Consider the following 19,019-nt stretch of genomic DNA (forward strand, 5'->3'; position numbering starts at 1 on the left):
CCCATGGGTCATGCATGTAAGTTCTTTGGCTACTCCATTTCCTATGCTGTACTATACTATACTGTACATACTCATGGCTATTCTGTAACTACCTCTTTGTACTTTTTAATCCTCTCACCTCTTCACCCATTCCCCTACAGCCCCTCCTGTCTGGCAGTCATCATAATGTTCTCTGTATCCATGATTCTGTCTCTGTTCTTCTTGTTTGCATAGTTTGTTTCTTAGATTCAATTGTTGATAGATAAGCATTTTTGCCATTTTATTATTCAAAGTTTTTATCTTTTTCTTACATAAGTCCCTTTAACATTTCATATAATAATGGTTTGGTGATGATGAAGTTCTTTAGTTTTTTTCTTGTCTGGGTAGCTCTCTATTTGCCACTCCATTCTAAATGATAGCTTTGCTAGGTAGAGCAATCTTGGCTATAGGTCTCTGCTTTTCATGACTTTGAATATTTTTCCCCAGTCCCTTCTAGTCTGCAAAGCTTCCTTTGAAAAATCAGCTGACAATCTTATGGAACTCCCCTGTGGTTAACTAACTTCTTTTCTCTTGCTGTTTTTAACATTTTCTCTTTATCTGTAACCTTTGACATTTTAATTATAATGTGTTTTGGAGTGGGCCTCTTTGCATCCATCTTGTTTGGGACTCTGTGCTTCCTGGACTTGCATGTCTATTTACTTCACCAAATTAGGGAAGTTTTCTTTCATTAATTTTCAAATAAATTTCCAATTTCTTGCTCTTTCTCTTCTCCTTCTGGCACCCCTATGAAGCGAATGTTGGACTGCTTGAAGTTGTCCCAGAGGCTCCTTAAACTACTCCCCTATTTTTCAGATTCTTTTTTCTTCTTCTTGTTCTGATTGGTTGTTTTTTTTCTTCCTTACATTTCAAATCATTGATTTGATTCTCGACTTTATCCACTCTACTATTGTTTCCCTGTAAATTGTTCTTCATTTCAACTAGTGTATTCTTTGTTTCTGACTGGATCTTTTTTATGCTGTTGACACCCTCACTGAGTTCCTTGAGCATCCTGAAAACCAGTGTTTTGAACTCTGTATCTGATAGATTGCTTATCTCCATTTTGTTTAGCTCTTTTTGTGGAGTTTTGTGGAGTTCCTTCATTTGGGTCATGTTTCTTTGTATCTTCATTTTGGCAGCTTCCCTTTGTTTCTATGTATTAGGTGGAGCTGCTGTGACTCCATGTCTTGGTAGTGTGGCCTAATGTAGTAGGTATACTGTAGGGTCCAGTGGCACAGCCTTCCCTATCAAGGTGCACCCTTTGTGTGGGCTGAGTACACCCTCCTCTTGTAGTTGAGCCTTGGTTGCTCTTGGCAGATCAATGGTAGGGATTTATCTAGGCCAGTCAGCTGCAAGGATTGGCCGTGACTACTTACGACCAGCCTCTGCCCTCCATGGAGGATCAGCTGTGCAGGGGCAGGTTGATGGTGTTCTGATGTGGTCTGTAGCTGTCCACTGGGTGGCCCTGGGGTTTCCTAGGTAGTGCAGGCCAAGGTTAACCCCTACCTGTTTTTGCCTGGGGCCACCTTGCCTGTGTTGTAAAGCAATCCGAGATGGCTGCTATTTGTGTTGAGCTTGGAGATTCCCAGGGAAAGTGAAGCTGTGAATCTGGGCTGGCTGCTGCTAGTGTTGGGCATGGGGCTCACTGAAGCCAGCTGTTGTTTGAGAGGATTTAGGAAGTTGTGCAGCATGAGCCAAGAGCAGTCATTCATATGGAAAAAATGAGTCAAGAGAGTCATTCATCTTGGAAAAAGTTTGGATGGGCCTGTAAGTTTGGTTGGGCAGAGCCTCTGGGGGTCTCCAAGATGGGTCAAACAGTGTTAGCCAGGTTGATGGAGTCTCAGATATGGCACCAGCCTGCCAGCTCCAGGGGTTGGGAGGAAACTTGGAAGTTTAGAAAAGGGACAATGGCCTCTCTTGCCTTGATGCCAGACACTTCAGTTTCTCCCTTTGTGCAACTTGTGCCTTTCAAGCTGCTACCCTGGGTGCTGGAGCTCAGAGGGAGTGAGTCCGAATAGGTGAGTCTGTGTGTGAATTCTTTAAGAGGAGCTGCTTTCAGCTTCAGCAGTTTTTTTTTCCACTGCCTCAATCCCTGCTGGTTTTTGCAGCCAGAATTTGTGGGGACTTATCTTCTTGGCACTGGAACCCTAGGCTGGGGGGGGACAGCTGTGGGGCTGGGACTCCTTGCTCCGGAGAAGTCCCTTCTGAATTTTTACCCACCACACGTGAGTGAGGGACCAGCCTATTCCCCATCTGCGCCCCTCCTACCACTCTGGATGGATGTAGTTTCTTTAATTGCACAGTAGTGAGACTTCTATTCAGCTCAGTTTCGGATGGTTCTGAGTGATGGCTGTTGTATATTTTAGTTGTAATTTTGATGTGGTTATGCAAAGAGGTGAGCCGTGTCTGCCTGTGCCACTGTCTTGACCAGAAGTCCCCCAATAGGAATATATGTAACAGAAGATGAAAATCCACATAGAAAATATAATGTAAAACATTATTAAGAGAAATTAAAGAACATTTAAATAAATGAAGGAAGATAATGGGTCTATTTCACATTCTACAGAGAATACACTTGCTCTCAATCTTGTAATTGATAGAATAAGAGAATCCAAATCAGTAAAGTGATTGGGTAGTAACTCTATGCATCTGGGACTACTTCTGTAGGTACCATTTTGGCTTTTTGTCAGTCTTGTTTTATAATGAATTGATTTGAGCCTTTCTCTTACTAGACTGTGACTGTAGATAAACTACAAGGAAGTTCTGTTAATATATCTACCGAAGATGGTTTGCTGAAAGCCAAGTATCTTTATACAGAATCTTCATTTCTGTCTTCTGCTGCTGGGGACATTACATTAGGAAGTGTTCATGGTAAGATGACAAAGGCCTAATATATCTGAGACTGTCCACATAATATAAATTTTAAGAGATGACTCTGTAGTTAAAGGAATTGCCATTAGGAAGCTAATTCTCTAAGTAATTAATTACAGAGTAACCATCTTTTTAAAAACCCATAAAATAAAGTGACTTATAAGCTATATAATTTGGTAAGAAATAGAATATTATGCTGTTATATATGAAGGTAATAATTATGATTTGTAATGCATTTCTTTATAAAAAGATACCAACAACAGGGAAATATGTGCAGGAGATAACCAGCGGGAAGCACAAAGAAATAAAAGCAGTGCTAAAAGTAAAGATGGGTTTTGAGTGGTTGCTTTTATGTATGTTATGATAGGAAAGGTAAGGATTAAACAAATTAATGAAATATTTGTATGGAATCTAATTGTAGTAACTTAGTGATACTAAGAAATATTTGACTGAAATATTTTACGTGTGTTAGTACTGGCACCAGGTCCTTTTAGTACTCTGCTGTTTTCAATTTTCTTTGATTAAATATCATCTTGTGACTTTCAAAACAAGTCTTTATGGACAAGTAACATTACTTAGTTGCTTCATTTTATTGAAAGAAAACATAATGCTGAAGAAATATGGCTAAGGTCATGCTGGTTTTCAGTGTTACTGAGCATGTTTCTTAAATTTTCATGCAGCAGATGATTCAAGTCTAGGTGTGTTTTCTGAAATATATCCAGATAGTGTTAAGAGTCACTTATCCTGGCAAGAAATACAGTGTATACACATCTGCTAAATGCCTTTTGGAAATGTAGTCTGAAACTTTTTCCATATACAGACCACTCATTTAACTTCTATAGGAAAGCTGAATATTGGGACCCATACACTTTGGCAAAACCTCCAGATTTTAGTAGTGAATGTGAATTATTGGGTGATAGAAAGCATGGCTAGTGCTAGCCACGCTCTGTAGCAAAATGGCAAATAGTTTACAGTGTAAAAAAAAATAGGAAAAGAGTACCTGTATTGAAATAATTTTTGAACCTTAATTTAATAGTCAAAACTTTATCAACCATTCTTGCAATGTTAAGGTATTGTTTGAGCCCAAAATAGCTTGAGTCAAAGGTATCTGTATCCAGATAAAGCAAATAGTTTTGTTATTTATTCATTTATTTTTTTACTGAGTAGCTTTTAGTGGTAAAGCAATTCCTTATCAAGTCACATTTAATTAATATGCTTGATAAGGGCAGCTCTGTTCTCTGCAGTGCTTTATACCATGTTTATACTAAATTCACCAATATTTAATTTTTTTTGCTTTTAAGTTAGACAAGAATTGCATTTAGTGCAGCTTGTCATTAATAGCTTATATGATAGTAAAACAGATGCTCTTTTTTGAGGTAGTCCTCAAAATGCTATAGGTCTTTTGATTACTTAAAGTAGCTGAAATGGAAACAAATTGTGGGGATAAAAAAAATTAATGATTCCTTAGCCTTCTAAAAGCCTTTTATACTTACTGACCTTTAATATGAAGATAAATACCTTTCCTTGAGTGATTGAAATTTGGGTCAGACCTAGAACCTCTTTTGGACTGTTGTCTCAGGTTGGGTTTCTTGAAACCCAGCTTTCGGGGATGGAAGTTAGAGAGCAGCATATTTACTAGGAAGGATTCGTGGGACTAATGTCATGCAAAGGAAGGAAACAAGCCCAGTTTCTGTGGAAATTGGACTGTGATGTAGTCTCAAAACATCAAGAGCTCCTGTAGTTGGGATGGTTCCCATAATTGTCTCAAGTTGGGATGAGGTGAGCTGGACCTTTATACCCCCAATCATTAGCGGACAAGGACCAGGTCTGCCTTGGGACCACCTGTAGTGTGTGGATTCTTGACTTCATGCAGGAAAGGTTTCACAACACAAGTCCAAGTCCAGGCAAGTCCAGGTGTTTTTATTTATTTATTTATTTATTTTAGAGAGAGGGGAAGGGAAGGAGAAAGAGAGAGAAACATCAATGTGTGGTTGCCTCTCGTGCACCCCATGCTGGGGACCTGGTCTGCAACCCAGGCATGTGCCCTGACTGGGAATCAAAACCAGACCCTTTGGTTTGCTGTCCAGTGCTCAATCCACTGAGCCACACCAGCCAGGGAGGGAATGTGTTTATTAAAGGTGGGGAAACAAAGGAAAGACTTAGGGGAAAAAGCCACAGGGGAGAGAGCCCAGGTAGTGCTCTGCTCTGGCTTCCAGAAATGTTATTGGAAATTGGAAAGGAGCGAACCAAGGTAGGGCTGCTGTTGGTTCACTGGAAAGTCAGAGAAAAGGGGGCCTTGGAGACAGGTTCAGGGGTTAAGCCTGGAATGAGCTCCCACTGTGCATTGCTCCTCTGGTTGCAAGTCTCATGGGTACTCTTAGGGTTTAGGAGAAAGAAAGTAAAAATTTCATGCCCAAGAACAGACATGGGTGTTCTCCTGAGAGAGCTTGTGCTGGTATCCTTTGGCTTGAGAGTTTTTATCTTTCTTTTGTGGGCAAGAATCTTAGGGGAGAGTTTCAACAGAATATTCATCAGCTTTCTAGGTACATTTTTAATATGTTGATGCATTAAAATGAGGGCACAGGCGAGTTTGGGATTATTCTCTGGTTAGCTGCACTGCTTTGGGTTTGCCTGACTATAATTAGGTTTTTGTTATTTGTTCCCTGACTTTATCCATCCTTGGGTGTGGCTGACACACGTGGCATTAATTGGATCTCTGTTCTTTATCTCCCTTACTAGGGTGATTTAAGCTATTTATTCTCTGGTCAGAGAGGAGAGGGATAAACCCTTTGTTCTCAGGTGTTCTTGGTGAGGGAAAATAAGGTCTTATGATTAAATCAGTAGTTGGGTGCGAGTCGGTCAAATTGTTTGGCCTTTTTTAATTATTTTGTTTTAGTTTCCCCATTCACTTGCCCAGGAATTTTCCAGGCTTACTATCCTACCTCAATTAGATTCAGACTGTGCCTCAGGAAAGCCTAGTGTATGTTGCTGTGTATAATGCACACTTTTTTGCCCGAATTTTTGAGGGAAAAATAAGGATGCACATTATACATGAGTAGTACCTGAAATACCTTGTATCTGTTCTTGTGTTGTATAATTATTTTTTACATAAAATTTCTTGTACCATAATATGTTCAAAAATAAATGCTAAATTCCTTTCTAATACAACAAACAAGTGTCTAAATATAAATAAATAAATAAATAAATAAATAAGTTGAATTTAAAAATTAAAACGAAGGATTTTTTTCCCTGACAAGTTTGGGCCAAAAATGTGCATGTGCATTATACATGGCAATACACTGTATGATCTTGGTCCAATTGCCTTATCTGAGCCCCTAAGAGGGCTGACAGCTGTCTTTCAGCATTACTTCCAACACCTAGGCAAATAAGCCCTTCAGTTACAAAAGGAGTTCTGGATGATGAATCACAGCATCCACTACAGTTATATTTATTGATTCATTTAACATACAAGGTGTGACAAAAGTAGGGTTACAGTTTTGAGTACACTAAGCACAAGTGTTAATTCTTGTATTAGTGTTTATTAATTATTGTATTATTTTCCATATGATGATGATACACCTATTTTTATCCCACCTTGTATTTTCTAGTAGTGAGTAATGAGTAATGAATATGCAATTGAGGAGTAATATTTACTATTTGAAAGATTGGTTGAATCATCATTATTAAGTATTTATGTCTTCTAATACAAAAGAAACTAGTTTATTCATTGATTCATCACTATTCTGGCACTGGGAATCTAGTGAGAGAATAGGTACTTAGATAGTTTGTCTTTAGATTTTGTGACAGTATACTATTTTGATTTTCTTCTGTTATCAAAATTTAGATTGTGCCCTGGCTGATATGGCTCAGTGGATTGAATGCCAGCCTGTGAACCAGAGAGTTACTAGTTCGATTCCCAGTCAGGGTGTATGTCTGGGTTGAGGGCCAGCTCCCCAGTACGGGATGCACGAGAGGCAACCACACATTGATATTTCCCTTTCTCCCTCCCTTCCCCTCTCTGTAAAAATAAAAAAAATACAATTAAAAAATTTAGATTGTGTTAAGTACATTTTATTATATTCTACTATTTGAATATTTATAATTTTAAACAATTTTCTACATATATATGATATATACATATTACATGTATTCTACTAAATATATTTTAAAAATATAAATATATATATGGTCTCCTGACTCTTTTTTTAAAAAAGATTCTATTTATTTACTTTTATAGACAGGGGAAGGGAAGGGGGAAGAGAGGGAGAGAAACATCAATGTGTGAGAGATACATCAACTGGTTGCCTCTCACATGCCCCCAACTGGGGATCTGGCCTGCAACCCAAGCATGTGCCCTGACTGGGAATCAAACCTGAGGCCTTTCAGTTCACAGGCCAGTGCTCAATCCACTGAGCCACACCAGCCAGGGTGCCTTCTGACTTTTAGAGAGAAAGAAATTTTTCCTTGAAATTGTTTGTTAGGATTACTTTTATTTATAAATAATTGAAACATTGATTAGATTTAATGTTTTGGAATCCTCACGACAGTTATTTTAATGTTTTATATTTAACTTATTGTTAGGAATAAGTAATTAATGATTAAAACTTCATTTTAAGTACTTAGATTCCCCATATAACTTATGATCTTATTTTGTTTTTTGATAAACATACCTTGATACATACTTTGAACATACCTTGATAACTAAATTGCTGAGAATTAGTTTTCTCATTTTCTCAGTACTTCAAAAGTCCTTCTTTTTCCCCAAGATATGGCAATATGCACGTGCTTGAACTCTTCCTTAAATAACTACTTCGGATTTTAGAAACTTTCACAGAAAAGTTACGTTAACTATACAAACACAGTTGATAACTTTGATAGCACTGAGACTTTCATAAAGAAACATCCCAGTTTACCTTAAGAAGGACATATAGTCACCAGTAAATTTATAAATCTGCCTTATAAATTTAGAAAGTCAGAAACAATATAAAATTTTAAAAAGAAGTTTTTATTGGATTAAACTTTCATAAAGTTTATGAAAATACTTTGTTCAGATTCTAGTATTTATTAAATCTGTTGTGAAATACTGGTTTCATTACCATTTTGACTTATAATAATGTTATGTTAATCTTGAATCTGGACTTGAAACTTTTTATATGAAATATTAGGAAGGAAGCACAGCCTCACTTGTGGTATAGACAGCATAGATTTTTTTCAGGATTTAGACATGTGATACTAAATATTGCTATTCCATGTAGTGTTTGGATTTACCTCCTTCTTAGAGGGACTTGGCTCCTTCTGTAAAGGTGATGATGCCATCTTCAGTGGATGACTTCCAATCTTCCTTGATAGGAAGAGAGATAGATCAAAGAGGATCATGTGAAAAGTTTCAGAAACCAGGCCTACAAATGCATATATCCTGTTAAATAACTTAAGCCAGAATATTTTATATGACTTTATCTGACTATAAGAGGCCAAAACACAGAGTGTAGTAGTGTTCTAAGGAAGGTAAAAAGCACACCAATATTAGAGGGCACTGGTAGTCTTTGTCAAGTCTTATATTTATTATTATTTATTATTGCTGTTCTGAAACTTCTGTGAGTTCCTGATTTTTTACCCCCTTGATATTCTCCAAGATTTCATCTTGGACATCTAATCACTTTGTGTCTTAACTATCCTTGTATTCTAATGATTCAAATCTATATTTCTAGCCCTGACTTCCAACTTACAGATCCATCTGCTTGCTGTAGATATAGCCATTTGGATTTTTATAGGCCTCTCAAACTCAATAGTCTAACTCCTTTCTCCTACTTTTCCAGTACCTCCTACCCCATCCATATTGTGTCCCTCCAGTTTTACTTACATTTGTTGTTTCTGATATTATCTGTATCTGACTCCCCACCAGAACTCTAGAAATAATATCAGCATACCTCAGAGATAATGCATGTTCGGTTCCAGACCACCTTAATGAAGTGAGTATCTCAATAAAGCAAGCTGTCATCTTTTTGCTGGTGGAGTCTTGCCTTCATTTTGAGGGGGAAAGAAAAAGCAACACCTCTGAAGCACTATAATGTGAAGCTCAATAAAACAAGGTATACCTGTACTAAATCTCCTTTTTCCCTCACCTTCCACATGTAGTCAGTCACTAAGTTTAGGTAGTTTTTATCATGTAAATATTTCTTTTTTTTTTAAAGATTTTATTTATTTATTTTTAGAGAGGGAAGGGAGGGAGATAAAGAGAAAAAGAGAGAAACATCAATGTGCAGTTGCTGGGGGTTATGGCCTGCAACCCAGGCATGTACCCTGGCTGGGAATCAAACCTGCGACACTCTGGTTCGCAGCCCGAGCTCAATCCACTGAGCTACGCCAGCCAGGTATCATGTAAATATTTCTTCAATCTATCCTTTCTTTTTCTTTCTAATTTCTGCTGTTTAGCCTCTTCTGGGCCTACTCTTTGTCTTCCATAATCACACAATCTCTTACTTTTTCCTGTATATATTCTTATTTCTTTTATACTTGAGTCCTTGATCAGAGCCTTCGATCATACTGATTATTCTGTTCATTGTCTTCCCAAAATGCTTTTCCCAGCTTTCTTTATCTGCATTTACTTTTAGCAATTTTCCGGTACTCAGCTAAAACGTCCTCTCTTCATGTTTGACCCTCCATTCACCTATAAATTCTTGCCTAATTATAAACTACTCAGGAACAAAGTATGTTTTATTCATCTACATATTCTTAGCTTTTAGCACTGTGGCTTGCAAATAGCAAGTGCCCTCCTTCCTACACCCCTTCCCCAAAGAAAAAACACAAAAACGAGATTTAACCTTTAAGGATATTCAATTGCTTTGTTTGGATTATGTAAGTATATATGCTGCCCTAACCATAATCACATTACTTTCAGCAAAGAAAAATAAATTAATACTTACTTTTAAATTGATAACTTATTTTCCCTCTGACCATACTAGAATGAAGAGCTATTAGCTAAGAAAAACTATATATTTTCCTCAAACACTGGTGGAAAAGTTGTGTAATTCGAGAGCAGGGTAAGCACGCATAGTTATTATAGATCATACGGCATCTGCTTTAGTGGAAAGAAGCCTTTTACAAAGTTCTACTCCTCTCACATAGTTGATTTATTTATTGTTTTAAGTGATTGGAGATAAAGTATGTGAAAACAAAATAGAGAAAATTGTATTAATAATGCCCATTTTGTTGATTTGTGTACCTTTAAATATTCTACCTCATTCCACAAAGTATTTGAGGTTAGAGGCCCATTTTTTTACAATTTTAAAACATTTTTAAAATTTTTGTTCAAGTACAGTTTTCTGTCTTTTTTCTCCCACCCCTCCCCACCACCCCAGCCCTCCCTGTCTCTCTCCCCCATTTCCACCTCCCCTTGTTATTGTTCATATGTCCTTTATAATTGTTTCTGTAAACCCTTCGCCCTTTTTCCCTATTATTCCCTCCTGTCTCCTCTGATCACTGTCAGTCTGTTCTCAGTTTCAATGTTTTTGGCTATACTTTGCTTTCATATTCATTTTGTTGATTAGGTTCCTGTTAATGGTGAAATCATATGGTATTTGTCTTTCAGTGCCTGGCTTATTTCACTTAGCATAATGCTTTCCAGTTCCATCCATGCTGTCACAAAGGGTAGGAGTAGAGGGCCATTTTTTTATGTTCTAATCACTTTGGAATGTTTCTGTTTAGTGTAACGATTTTCTCAAAATTTTTATATGAGTTCTAAATATATTTTTAATTGCTTTGAAAATCTTTAGCATTGACAAAAATATTTTGGAATATTTATATTTACAGATATTTCTCATTTGTATAGTTTTCTATTATGGCTTTTCTATTATGGCTTTACTGTACTGAACTCTAACAGAAGTAAGGTCTGAAACTCTATAATAGGTCCCACTATAATATGAACTAGTTCTCATTCTTTAATGAATTTAAAACCTCTATTTTAAGGTTCTCAGAGTCATTATTTTCTTGTGATTGCTTTACTCTCATCATAAGCATTCATGATATACTGTTTAAGGAAGACCATATTTTCATGTAAAAATAATGATTTTTTACTGCATTCATCGAAGACTGTATAATATAATAAAGCTCCTTGCATGGCTGAGTTGGGTGACTGGACTCTCTGACTAAATGGGTGACTATCAAACTATGTCATTGTTCTTTACTAATATTTAAAATCACAAATATTGCCCTGGCTGGTGTAGCTCAGTGGATTGAGCGCGGGATGCGAACCAAAGCATCGTAGGTTCGATTCCCAGTCAGGGCACATGCCTGGGTTGCAGGCCACGGCCCGCAGCAACCGCACATTGATGTTTTCCTCTCTGTTTCTCCCTCCCTTCCCTCTCTAAAAATAAATAATTGCGCCCTGGCTGGCGTAGCTCAGTGGGTTGAGCGCGGGCTGTGAACCAAAGCATGGCAGGTTCCATTCCCAGTCAGGACACATTACTGGGTTGCAGGCCACAGCCCCCAGCAACCGCACATTGATGTTTCTCTCTCTCTCTCTCTCTCTCTCTCCCTCCCTTCCCTCTCTAAAAAATAAATAAATAAAATATTTTAAAAAGTTTCTTAAAAATAAATAATTAAAATCTTTTAAAAAATCACAAATATCAGTGATTTTAGGTGTCTGCTTCATCTTATTTTTGGAGAATTCAGGAGATGAAAGCAGTGAGGAGAAGCATCCACTGTCTCACACCAGGTTAATTGTCCTAAAGTAGGGGTGTCAACCTCATTTTCACGAGGGGCCACATCAGCCTCTTGGTTGCCTTCAAAGGGCGGATTATAATTTCAACTCCTTAACAGTTGAAGAGTAGTTACATTTATACAGTCCTAAAATTATTTTGGCCTTTTATTTAGGACCTAAAGCATGGTTTTTGTGTATTGTCTCCATCTTGAAATTCTTCTCTGACTCCTTCAGTGTAGGATGAAGTCAATAGACTAGCATTCTATGGTTCTGCTACAGATTGCTTTATACCAATTTTTCCAAACTAAATTTGAACATTTGTTAAAAAAGGTAATCGTGTTTACTGTGTATATACTAGGTACTGTGCTAAGCTCTCAAAATATACTGCCAAATAAGATGTGATCTCTGTCCTTATAGACTTGCTGATTTGCATGACTTAAATGTAACATGTGTAGTTCCACATTTTAATCTTTGCTTATGTAATTCTTTTTTTCAGAAAATCTTTTTGCCTCAGCATATTCAAATTTTACCCATGTTTCAAATCTCGACTATGGTGATAATCTTCAATATGACTGTTCTTCCTGTGCATGTTAGGTCATTTTAGTCTTTTCTCTTAATGGCTAAGGCACCTAATTCATACTGTTCACTTACAAGGTTAATTTATAACTAGTAATAAATGCTAATTTTTAACTTTTCATGTGTGTATCTTTCCCAGATATCCTATAAGGTTTTAGATGGCTATTTGTCCTCTGCTCCCACCCCCACTTCCCATGATTCATGACCCTCCCACATGCAAAATATACTCCCTTCCTCCCAAGGATCCTGAAAGTCGCATCCCATTATATATAATCTCAGAGTGCAGAATCTCTACATCAAGATCAGATCCAGTGTAGAAGAGGCCTCACAGGTGTAGTTGCTTAAGTACAAATCCTCAAGTACAGGAATATCTTGTTTTATTGTGCTTTACTTGATTGTGCTTCACAGATGTTGCATATTTTATAAATTGAAGGCAAGAACCTCCACCAGCAAAATAATTACAACTTATTTTTTTGTGATATTTGCTTATTGTGGTGGTCTGGAATCAAACCTGCAATATTTCTGAGGTATGCCTGTATTATAGTTCCTCTGAACCTGAAGACCTGTGAACTAAAGTAAATTATCTAGTACTCCCACTTCAACCCCCACACACACCACCTACATACCCAACATACAATGATAAAATAGTTGTAGGATAATTGCTCTAGACTTTTCTGTTCAAAGGGGGAAAATAAGAAGCAAAAAGGAGTCATTGATTCGTAGTGATTTTGAAATTTGAATGGGCAAATGTTGGAGGTTCCTTGATTAGACCTCAAGGTCTGGGGATAATTCTTTAGGGTTCAAGGTTTGTTTTCTAAGCTGTTGGTTCCTTCCTCTGAGTCATCCTTCCTTTTTCATGAAATGTAGCATGTTTTTGTAGCTGAGTGATTTTCTCAGCCTGCTTTCTGCCAGTAGAATTTTGTGGGTCCAGTGTTCCCTTTTCATTTTTTGCTGTCACTGTTTCTTTTAGTCCCGCTTAGCAGTGTGTTTGTTGATATACGAGGTCTGTCCAGAAGGTATCCAGCCATGTACTATGAAAACTAAAGACATTTATTGAAGAAGATACAAGAAACAAGAAACATTGTACATTAGACAAGGATGCCTCAGTCCCCTTCAAAGTAGGCACCTTGTGACCTCCCACAGTTCTCCCAATCTCCATCAGCTGCCCTGTTATATTTTTCTGAGTCTCATCAATGGTCTGAAATCTCTTCCCTTTCAAAGGTTATTTTACTTTTGGGAAAAGCCAGAAGTTGCAGGGCACCAAATCTGGGCTGTAGAGGATGCTGAGTCACCTGGGTGATTTGATGTTTTGCAAAAACAAAACAAAACAAAAACAAAAAACAACTCTGTGTGAGACATGAGCAGGTTCATTGTCACCAGTTACCCATAGCTGTGGCCTTCTGAATCATCTGAGTAGTTTCTGTGTAGGAATGTTCAAGCTTTATGCAAAATTTGATGCAGGTTCATTGCTCTACTCACTCAGTCATTTTGAATGTGACAGCCACACAGAACACACTCACTCAACAGCATCGACTGGTCCCACTGACTAGTACAGTGAAGTCATCATTGTTCACACATGCACATTCCAGTCCACTCTCCTTGGCTGCCAGATTACATTGATGTCATACAAACCATTCTTGTTATGTTAACAATGGCTGGACTTTTCCCAGATAGATCTTGTACTTGTGTCAAATTTTGTCAGCCTCCTGTGAATCATTGGGGAAAATTCCACTAGATAAACGCTACATCTAAGAATTCTTTGAAAATATGGACTTATTCAGAGGGCCTCCAGCTTTCTAGAGGGCCTGTTGTTTGATTGAAGATCTATGAGATCTACCCTTATTATTTTTGAAGTACTTTTTGTACAACATTAATACTGTGAGGTATAGATCGAGGGTGCTCGATCTTTCTGGGGTCTTAACAAAAGTTTTATAGTTGTACCCTCTCAGCTTCATTTTTAGGCCATATGTGGCAGTGCCCGGATTCAAAGTTTGTTTAGAAGCCATTCTCAACCTTAGCATCATTGATCATCTGAGAGACTGAGAATTTTCAAAAACATTCTAGTCCTGGTTCTTTTTTGTTTAACAGTCCTTTATTTTATCTCTCTTACATTTTACTGTAAGCAATAAGGAAAACAATAGGCATCACCTATAACACTTTGACTTTGCTTAGAAATTTTAACTAGATCTCACTTTATTAGGCATATTTCCTACTTTCCACATTATTAAAGGTGAGAGTGTTACTAAGTTTCCAGTACTACTAAACAGTACCCTCCTCCTCCAAATTTCCAAAACATTTTTTCTTACTTCCGTTCACTAGTGTGGACCCTCATGGGAAACATACCAACAATCTGTTTAAGGCAATTCAGGCCTCTGTATCATGCTCATCAAAGTCTTTCCGACCTCTACCCATTTGCCAAGTTCCAAAGCTACTCCCACATTTTTAGATATTTATTATGGCAGCATCCCACTTCCAGCTTTCATCTGTATTATTTATCTTTTTGTGTGTTACAAATTACCACAGAACTTAATAACTGAAAACAACAAATGGTTATTGCCTTACAGTTTGGATGGGTCAAGAATCTCAGTGCAGCTTAACTGGGTCCTCTACCTCAAGAGTCTTCCTGAGGTTGTAATTGGGCTCATTTGAAGGTTCAGCCAAAGGAAAATCTGCTTCCTAGCTTACTTGTGTGGTTGTTGGCAGGATTCAGTTCCTGTTGGATGGAGACCTCTTTCATAGGGCAGTTAACAAATGCCTGGTTGGCTTCCATCACAGCAAAAGATGGCTAGTAAGACAGAAGCCAGAACCTGGTTGTAACCTAACCTTGAAAGGAACATCCCATCACTTTTGCCCTATTTTCTCTGTCAAAAGAAAATCATTAGGTTTAGCCTACACATGAGGGGAGGAGGTACACAAGGACTTGAGGCACAGGAATCATTGTAATTCACCTAAGTAGCTGTATGATCTTTAGCCACTATTTGTGTGTGATAGTGAATCTACATTTACTGGTTTTGAAACTAGAAGAGAATGTCTAGAACACAGCAATGAAATAATGTTTACATAACACATTTAACAGTTTCTTTACAACTTTATAACTTACTGAGACTTGAAAATAATTTTTTGAAATCTACAAACCAAGTTCTGTTCCTATACAAATGTACCCATTATTATACTCACATGAAGTATGATGGAATGTAAAAGTTTTAAGAAATTTTTGTAGTAACACATCTTACTTGAACAAATGAATCATGTGCCCATGAAATGAAATAAATGGGTTTACTTAATGTAGATTAATTTTAAGATAATAATTCCTCTTTAGTGTGGTTTTGAAATTGTGGTAGAAGAGGTAATATTGCTTACACCTTCAGTATAGTAAATATGGGTAGTATGGCTCAGAGTAGTTATACAAACACACATATGAAGAAATAGCCTACTATTTTTGGTTTGGAGGAGGGGAACTGAGAAGAATGGTTACGATATCCCTTATTTGTCCTGGAAAATATATTTTATTTGAAAGATGGAAACCTTTGAAGCTTTTTAATTTGCTAGTCATATTTCAATGTGTTCATTATTTCTGCGCCCAAACTATTTAACTCAGCACAAAAACCACTTTAATCTAACATATAGGCATAGCATACTGGCCTGAAAAATAATAGTTTTTTTTTTCTCTTAGATTATTTTAGTATTACTTGGTTCAAAACTTGGCTTTGTGTAGTCTGATAAATACAATGATGTTTAGGTTGAAAATGCATAGTCAGTGATTTTTTTCATTTGTGGATTTTAGAAGTATGATATTTCTTCCATGTTTCCCAGAATGTATGGTGGTATGTTTTGTAGTTATGCTATAAAAGTTTAAGGTGGAGTGGAGGAATAGAGTGTGTATAGATGCCTAAAGCTATTTATTTCAGAATTGCAACTAAATATCTGATTGGTGTTTGGTACTGTGAAAAATTGCCAACAGCAAAAATGATATTATTAAATAACATTGTGAATCTCCAACCATGTTGTAGAATGCCATATAACACAGTTCCTTTGTAGATTATTCCTAATATATTAATTTATATATATAATTTATTTTTACTTATTTATATAAATTTATATATTTTCTCCTTTCTTTTACAGGAAATATAACATTACAAAGCAAGATGGGTAACATCACAGTAGGTATGTGCTAAAAAATAAGATACTAGTTGGTAAATTTTGCATGATTTTTAAATAACTATGTGATATCTTGTTAGGTTAAATAAAGTCTACAGTTTAACTGATGACATGGTAGAATCCTGATATGTAAATAAAAAAATAAGCCCAATGTATGAACATGTGAAATTATTTCTGGAAATTCATTGGTTCATCATCCTATAAATATTGTATAATTATAGATTTGGCCTCAATCAGAGTAGGGTTAGAATTCTGATTTCACCACTTTTTATACATGGGCAAATTATCTAACTTCTCTGTCCCTCAGTTTCTGCATCTGAAAAATTGAAATAATAAGTACTTATCATAGGGTTGTTATAAGGATTAAACAAGGTTTTATATGTATATGTGTGTGTGTGTGTGTATATATATATATATATATATGTCTGACATATGGTAAAAATGCAATACATAATAGCCATCTTCATTATTGTTATTGTTCTAATCCTAGGCCAGAACTAATAGTGGCTAATGGTACTTTAGACCTAATCACATATGTGATACTGGGCCTGCTGGAGGAAAAAGTTCAGATTTGGGGGCTGTCCAACCTGCAGCACACGGAGTGATGCGGCTCAGGATGGCTATGAATGTGGCCCAACAGAAAATCATAAATTTACTTAAAACATTATGAGATTTTTGTGTGTGATTACGTGTCCCAGTGTATTTAATGTGTGACCCAAGACAATTCTTCTTCCAGTGTGGCCCAGAGATGCCAAAAGGTTGCATACCCCTGGAGCTTTTCTCTATCCCAAGTAGCATCTGTTTGCCTATTAGGTGAAGGCACACTCTGAGCTCTCTGAGCAGTGGTGGTTTTTTAGTCCTTAGACAGTAGGGGTCAGGGATGAGAAATTGGGATCTTTGTTGGGGAGCTGTGGCTTATAGCCAGTATGAACGTCCAGGGCCTCCTTTTTGACATTTTACATTTTCCTTTCTTTGTGCTGATTGAAATACTGGATTTGTCCAACAGTCTTTTTCACTATCACTTATGGATTTTTTGGCTTAAAGTACATCTCCTTTAAGTTTTCTAGAGATTTTAACTTTTATGTTGAATGGGGAATAAACAGAAGATAAAGGCTTCCTCAGTGATAATTATAAATTATTTTAACCAAGACATGATAGAAGGATTTAACCTGTGTTCCAATGGTAAATCAAGATTTACTGTTGACATTTCATCAGAGAATGCATCGGGGAATAGTAAAGAAATTTCTAGGCTTAACAAAAAGGTACACTGGCTAGAAGCTGAGCTAGCTGGGGAGAAGTCCTAGATATGGGTAGGGTTTATAGCAGTATAGGAAGTGGGGAAAAGGAGAGGAATATTTTAAATTGAAAGGCACAGGGAGTTTCACTGCCCACTAGCAGCCCTTTTAGGCAAAATGTGAACTCGTGGAATTTATATGATATGATATAATAATCCTAGTGCTATTCTTGGGTAGAAATGTGGGAACACAATGGGAAAACCATTCTTTCTAAAATTGAAAATGGTTATCTATACATACTGGAAAACAATAGTACTAGCAAGGATGAAATATACAATAATTTACATTTTGGAAGATGGTTTAATACTCTGTATAAGTGATTAATATTATGCATTCTTGTTAATTTTCCCTGTAAACATTCCCCTTTTCCCACTGTTAAGTATTAGAGGGATTTTTAGGCCAGGTGTTTTATTTTTCTTAGATAAATCTTTCCACTCAAAGAAAATTACCTGAGCCCAGAGTTAAGAAATATAGATTAGATATCTATCTATTACATCTGTATCAAATAGATGTAGATAGGCCAGAATTATAGAAGTATTAATGACACTTTATAATTTTCTTTAGCAAAACAAATTATGGCTTTATGTTGTTTTTTAAAAAACTTTAAAAAGGTTGAAAATACACAGATATGTAAAGGTAAATAAAAGTTGGTTTTCTTGTTTTATAAATATCATTGGTAAATTTTGAGTTTTATGTTAGAAGAATCAAAATAAAGGAAAAAGTATGCACTTGTAAGTTACCATGTATTGATCTGTGATAGTGTGGAAAAACATGGATTTTAGAAATAGATTTGACTGTGAATTTTGGTATTACCACATGGCAGCTGTGTGACTTTCAACAGATTACTAAATCTCTCCAAGTGTTCATTTTTATGCATAACATGGATACCACCTATATAACATAAGGTTGTTGAGAAATTAAAGAGTGTTAAGTACAGCCCAATGCATGGTAGCCTTTCAGTAAACTGTCTCTTTTCTCTTTCAGTATATTGTCTATCGTATAGAACTATTAAGCCATACTATTTTTTTAAAAAGATTTTATGTATTTACTTTTTTAGGGAGAGGGGAAGGAAGGGAGACAGATGGAGAGAAATGGCAATGAAGCCACACTATATTTTAACCTTAATTATAAGGGAAGTATTCATTTTATATGTTCCTTTAACTCTATGAATATCTATATTAAGACTTTGGGAGAAAGGAAGATATAAATTATTTTACTGTTTATTGATGTTAAAACTGTGTTAACATTTGAAAACAATAAGACTGGGGGTAATCAGTCAACATACTTATTGAGTGCCTACTCCATATCAGGAACTCTTTTAGGTACTGAGGATTAAATTGGTCAACAAGACACAGTCCCTGTGTTCAGCCTAGGACTGAGAAGACAATAAGTATGTAAATAAGAAA

At 36.5% G+C, this 19,019-nt stretch overlaps 1 protein-coding gene across 3 annotated transcripts in view; it reads left to right on the forward strand.

Moving 5' to 3' along the window:
* The window catches only part of FAM185A (family with sequence similarity 185 member A), a 64,756-nt gene that overhangs the window by 14,428 nt on the left and 31,309 nt on the right, over positions 1-19,019 (forward strand). For all 3 annotated transcript variants that reach the window (XM_036010724.1, XM_036010723.1, XM_028526009.2), the window contains 2 exons: positions 2,748-2,886; positions 16,283-16,324. In XM_036010724.1, the coding sequence (XP_035866617.1) occupies positions 2,748-2,886; positions 16,283-16,324 (181 nt within the window). The remainder of the gene's footprint in view (positions 1-2,747; positions 2,887-16,282; positions 16,325-19,019) is intronic.

The sequence above is a fragment of the Phyllostomus discolor genome, chromosome 10 (assembly GCF_004126475.2).
Source record: "Phyllostomus discolor isolate MPI-MPIP mPhyDis1 chromosome 10, mPhyDis1.pri.v3, whole genome shotgun sequence".
Lineage (NCBI taxonomy): Eukaryota > Metazoa > Chordata > Mammalia > Chiroptera > Phyllostomidae > Phyllostomus > Phyllostomus discolor.